Below are 6185 nucleotides of genomic sequence, written 5' to 3' on the forward strand. Positions count from 1 at the left end.
GGGGCTGAGCTCTGCGGGGCCTGAGGGGGCGCGGGGACTGGGGGGCACTGATGCTAAAGCAGCAGCCCGGGGCCACCACCAAGCAGGGCGCCCCTGAGCCACGCTGCCCATTGGGAGGTCTCCCACATCCTCCACACAGGCCTGACAAGCACATCACCTCTCGGTGGGCGTCACCTCTTCTCTCAAAACGCCTTTGTAAAAACTGCAGTGACCACACCGTGCACAGACCTTTTAGAGCACACACCAAGGCCATTCCTCTCAAAGCTGTCTCTGGTATTTAATAGGTCACTTCAGCACAGACTATGCACAGGGAAACCATGTTTAGAAAGCTACGACCTTGGCGTCCCACGCGACAACGTGGGCGAACCTTGAGGACGTCCCTTACTGGCTGCGCGGAGTGAGCCAGTCACCAAAGGACACGGCTGCCCCGCGATGCCGCTTCACCCAGGTACCCGAGGCGGTCCAGCTGCGGGAACCAGAACGGAGCACGGTGGGTGCCCGGGCTGCGGAGAGGGGGGAAATGGGGAAATGGGGAGCTGCTGCTCCGCGGGGATAGAGTTTCGCTTTCGCAAGAGGAGAACCATTCCAGAGGTCCTTCACGCAACGACGTGAATCCAGTCAGCATCGCTGAACCGCACACTCAAAAAACGCTGAAGCCCGTACACTTCAGGTCAGGGTTTGTAACACATCTAAAAGTTTTCAGATAAAAAAAAAAAATACCAGGTTTAAATGACTGCTAGTTGTCGTTTTATCGTTTTCGAGAAATTATAGGCTTTAGGACTTTATTTTTTTTTAAGATTTATTTATTTATTTAGGATAGACAGAGAGAGAGAGAGAGAGGGGCAGAGACACAGGAGGAGGGAGAAGCAGGCTCCACGCCAGGAGCCCGGCGTGGGACTCGATCCCGGGACTCCAGGATCGCGCCCTGGGCCAAAGGCAGGCGCTAAACCGCTGAGCCACCCGGGGATCCTCAGCTTTAGGACTTTAGACTGAACCTAGTGTGGAGCTGAGGACACCGCAGAACATTCTCCTAAAGAGAACTCAGTCTACAGCTACAACAACAAAGCAACACAATCCCAGGTTCTTAAATCGCTGCCTTGTTTCTACATAACGCTCATGAGGTTGTGCTTCCGTAGAGTTTAGACATCTCACCGTAAAATACCGATACCTTATGGAAAACAAAAACACCAAAACCACCCAACGTGAAGTCAAAAATCGGGAGGTCACCTGGGTGGATGCTCTGGTGCTTTTATTTATTTATTTTTTTTATAAATTTTTATTTATTTATGATAGTCACACAGAGAGAGAGAGGCAGAGACACAGGCAGAGGGAGAAGCAGGCTCCATGCACCGGGAGCCCGACGTGGGATTTGATCCCGGGTCTCCAGGATCGCACCCTGGGCCAAAGGCAGGCGCCAAACCGCTGAGCCACCCAGGGATCCCGCTCTGGTGCTTTTAAAATAGACAGAAAATAATGCAAGACTCAGAACTGGGGAGGGGAAGGCGGGTCTCTGGTCATTTTACCTTTGGACTGGCTTGCGGCCTGCTGGCCCTGAGGTGGCCCAGGCATCTGGGCTGCTACCATGGTCACAGCTGCAGGGCCCTGCAAGATTCTCAGCTGTTGTACCTGCTTCCGGAGCTGAGGCTAGGGCTGGGGCTGAGGCTGGGGGTGAGACTGGGAGTCAGACCGGGGCTGGGGGTGATACTGGGGCTGGGGCTGAGGCTGGGGCTGGGGCTAGGGCTGACCCTGGGCTGGGGCTGGGGCTGGGGCTGGGACTGAGGCTGGGGCTGGGGCAAGGGCTGACACTGAGGCTGGGGCTGGGGCTGGGGCTGGGGCTGGGGCGAGGGCTGACACTGAGGCTGGGGCTGAGGCTGGGGCTGGGCTGGGACTAGGGCTGAGGCTGCAGCTGGGGCCCTGCAAGATTCTCAGTTGTTGTACCTGCTTCTGGGGCTGGGGCTGGGGGTGATGCTGAGGCTGGGGCTGGGGCTGGGACTGAGGCTGGGGCTGGGGCTGGGGCTGGGGCTGGGGCTGGGGGGTGAGACTGGGGCCGGGGCTTCAGCTGGGGCTGACCCCGGGGCGGGGGCTGGCGCTGGCGCTGGCGCTGGGGCTGGGGCTGCGACGACGACGCAGGGGACAGCTGCAGTGCCTGCAGAGGACGAGGCTGGCTCTGCCCGGGTGTTCTCTGGCTCTCTGCAGAGCCGAGCTGTGCCAGCGCCGACACCGCTGCCTGGGGCTGCGGCAAACTGCCTTCTGCACCGAACTTCACGAGCACGGCTGGCTGAGCAGAAGAGGCCGCTCTTGGACTCGCCGCACCTTGCGCACTTGACCCCTGTGGCACTGGCTGCGGAGGGCCGGGAGTGAGGGCTTGCTGGAGTCGGTCCTGGGGAATCAGCTGATAGACCTTCTGCTCTGGCTGCTGCCCGGCGTTCAGAAGGAGCGAATCTTGCCGAAGCTCCAGGAGAGTCACTGGCCTGAGGCCTGAAGCGCTTTTTAAGAAAAACTGAACGCGGACCGGCGGCGCAGAGGACACTGCCTCTGGTGGCCGAGCTCCCGAGGGCGCGCTGCTGGGCTTACTTGCCGCAGGAGCCGCGGAGCCGGCGGTAGAGCCCTGCCTGGGGCTGCAGGCCCCCGCCACAGCCTGGGCTCGGCCGCCAGGGCCCGCCGCTTGGACGACGACGCTGCGGCCGGCGGACGTGGCCGTGACCGGGGTGGCCGGGCTGCTCTGGGAGGAGCTGGCGGGGGACAGGGTGGTCGTGGGCAGCCTGCTAACTCCAGCGTCCTGAGTCACAGAGGATTTCTGGGACTTGACCGTGACCGGGGTGGCCGTGGTTCTTGATGAGGAGCCGGCGGTGGGCAAAGCGCCTGCAGGAAACATGCTGACTCGAATCAGTTCCACAGCGGACTTCTGGGACTTGGCCGAGGCCGGGGTGGCCGGGGTGGCCGGGGTGGCCGGGGGCCTCTGTGAGGAGCTGGCGGCGGCCAGGGCGGCTGCAGAGAGCGCGCGAACTCGGATCGCTTCCCCAGGCGGCGGCTGGGACTTGGCCGAGACCCGGGCGGCCGGGGGCCTCTGTGAGGAGCTGGCGGCGGCCGGGGCGGCCGCGGGAAGCGCGCGAACTCGGATCGCGTCCCCAGGCGGCGGCGGCGGGGAGTCGGCCTCCCCAGAGGGCCGCTGGGAGTTGGCCGAGGCCGAGGCCCCGGCCCAGGCCGAGACCGGGGCGGCCAGGGCGGCCGCGGGAAGCGCGCGAACTCGGATCGCTTCCCCGGGCGGCGGCTGGGAGTCGGCAGGGACCCTGGGCGCCAGGGTCCCCTGCGAGGAGCTGCCGGTGGACAGGGCGGCTGCGGGAAGCGGGCTAACTCCAGGCAGGCCCACGGAGGGTTTCTGGGAAAGACTGGGTGGCGCCGGAGCAGGAGCGGGAGGTGGCGACTGAAGGAAGCTGCTGGCCTCCTCCCCTGGAGGAAAACTGTCACCTGGCCAGCTCTCTCCTGAGCTCCAGGGAAGTCTGATGCGCAGAGGTGGGTGTCTGACGCCCTTCCCCAGGACTGGAGACCAAACCGACACCGCCGCCGTCGTCGTCGTCGTCGTCGTCGTCGTCGTCGGCTGTTGCGCTGGTTTCCCGGGAGGAGGCCCGCCGGGGCCGGCTGAGCCGCTGGGGCCGGGTGACCACGCGGTGGCCGGGCCCCGGGCCTTCTGCTGGCCCACCGCCTCCGGCCGAACGACTAGCCTCCCGGCGTCAGCCTTGGACTCGGGCGGGACGCGGTTCGGACGGCCATCTGTGGCCGAGCGCGGAGGAGACGTCGGTCGCTCACGGCCGGCTCTGTGCCAGGGCCTTCTCTGTCCACAGAAAGGTGGGTTGCTCGGCGGCTGCGTGGAGGCCGGCTCCGTTGTCTGAGGCTCACGGCCGCCTTCATAGCCAAACACACCATCGTCTCTTACCTCGGGGGCTGGCCAGACCCCTGCAGGGGAGACGTGGCATCTGGCCGGCCTCTTCCCTCTGGCGTATTTCTGCACATCCACTTCAGAAGGGACGGCCAAGTCACAGGGCCTCCGTTTCCACAGATCCACACAGCTCCCTGCTTTAGAAATCTTGAGGTCGTACCGCTGCCCGGCTTGGCTTTGTCTGCTTTTTTTGCAAGAGGCCCATAGTCCCAGCTCGGGAGGAGGTGGGCATTGAGACAGCTCCTGCTGGCGAGTCAGAGAGGGTGCGGAATACCTCCTGAAGCTCCTTTTCATCGGGCGAGTGTTCATCTTCTGCTTGTTATAGAGCAGCCTGTTTGCAGCGCAGGCTACTGACAGAGAAGGGTCAAGACACAGGGGTTCGGCGGTGGCCAAGATCAGCTGGCTCTCAAGCAACAGTTTCTCTTCCTCGGTCCACTGCTGGCCGTCGCTGGTTATGGACTGCATGTCGCAGGCTAAGGTCTGCATCGTGGGGCGCAGGAGAACGTGCCTGGTCTGGTAGCCGGCAGGCTCCCCGTGGCTGCACTGCCTGTAGTCCCGTACCTGTGCTATGACACACCCACAGTGGAAAATGTTAACCTGAGATTGTTCCAGGAGATCCACCAGGGCAGGAGGCAACTCTTCAGCATCCAGGTATTCGAGCAGCTCGCCTTCCTCGTAAGGCAGCCGAATGGTCTCCGAGCAGGAGCCCTGCTTCCCCTCCAGCATCAGCGAATATCCCTCCCCTCCTGGGTGTAGGTTGACCACTAAACACGCCAACGACTCTCTCCTAACCAGCTTCTCTAACAAGTTCGCGTTGCTTCTCAGTTCCTCCGTAGCCTCGGGCTCTTTCCCACACTCTTCCACGTAGATGTCATAGAGCTTTTCAAACAGAGAGGCTGCCCCACTCGACGAGCATTTCCTTTTAGGAGGCCTCTGCTGGGCACTCGCGATGACATAGTCCGCACGGTCCAGAGCTCGTTCTACGGCCTGCTGCATCGTGCTGCAAAAGGGGCCCTACAAAGTAGAGAAAACGCAAGCGCCTTGAGGACTCTACTTCCATCTCTCACGTCTCGCAAGCGCCGCAGCTGCACAGCGGGAGCCACCAGCCTGACTTGCAAATGGTCGGCCAGAAGCCCGCCCCACGAAAGCACCACGCAACGCAACGTACCTGGGATTCGGGGAAACAGCTACACGTGTTGGAGCCACCAGGGCGCCGCCTCTGGAGTCGCTGGGGGCTGGGCCGGAAGTGGATGGGAGCCCCCCCGCCCCCCTCCCGGGCTCAGTGCCCCTGCCTCCGCCCCCCTCCCCGCCCCCACCGGAGCATCTGCTTGTGCGCACGTGCGCTCTCTGCAGGCCACGGGCGGGCGGGCGGGCTGCAGGCCTAGCCCTCCAGGCCTAGGCCTCCTCCTATTGTGGCCTCCGCCTGCAGGCCACGAGGCCCACCGCCCGCACCTCCACCTCCGCGGCAGGGCCAGACCCTTGCTTTACACTTAACGCCCAAGGCACGCAACCGATCCGAGGAATACGCACTCCCCCCCCCCCCCCCCCCCCCCCCACACACACCCCGTAAGGTCCCGGTCCACGCCAATTTGCGCAGGAAGGCGGCTTCGGGGAAGCCTTGGAAGCTGTTCCTTTCTTTTCTTGGCCAGCGCTTCACCCACAATCGTTCACGGTTTGAGTCTCCTGTCGTGAACGGCAGGGCTGCGCCTGGTGCCCATCACCACTTGAACACACCCCACAGAGTCCACGTGTGTGGCTCCTGCCTACGTGGAGGCTCGCTGTACTTGGTGCAGGCGTCAGAATCCCTCCTTGAATCTTCCAGTGATCTCCTGCCTGGTGGTTGTCATGTGGATGTGCGCATCAACGTGCCTTCCTGATACTTCAGTATTTACCTCCTACTTCCCTGTGTAGCACAGTAAGGGCGTTTTGCAAAGGATGCCGGAGGCAAGTCGCGCCGGCTGGGAATTACAGTTCGGGATTAAACTATCGGTTTGAAATAAATAAATAAATAAATAAATAAATAAATAAATAAATAAATAAATAAATAAATAAATAAATAAATAAATAAATAAATAAATAAATAAATAAATAAATAAATATCGGTTTCAGAAGCTGACCTGCGCGTGGATGGAGCTGAGAGCTATTGTCCCGGTGATGGCAGCGCAGTTCAGTGATCACTCTGACTTGTAGACCACAGCCAGGATCCCAAGGCTGGATTTGGAGGAAGGTGATTAGGTCGTAGGTAACT

General features: G+C 61.5%; 1 protein-coding gene across 1 annotated transcript; it reads right to left on the reverse strand.

The window, feature by feature from the left end:
* Positions 1-381: 381 nt before the first annotated feature.
* LOC119878819 (transcription factor SPT20 homolog) lies at positions 382-5188 on the reverse strand. Its single transcript, XM_038589389.1, has 3 exons — positions 5106-5188; positions 2071-4951; positions 382-503 (listed from the first exon to the last, which is right to left on the reverse strand). The coding sequence occupies exons 2-3, from the start codon at positions 4931-4933 to the stop codon at positions 382-384; spliced, it is 2985 nt and encodes a 994-aa protein (XP_038445317.1). The 5' UTR covers positions 4934-4951; positions 5106-5188.
* Positions 5189-6185: the final 997 nt, after the last annotated feature.

This window comes from Canis lupus, unplaced genomic scaffold (genome assembly GCF_011100685.1).
Source record: "Canis lupus familiaris isolate Mischka breed German Shepherd unplaced genomic scaffold, alternate assembly UU_Cfam_GSD_1.0 chrUn_S1945H2144, whole genome shotgun sequence".
Classification (NCBI taxonomy): Eukaryota; Metazoa; Chordata; class Mammalia; order Carnivora; family Canidae; genus Canis; species Canis lupus.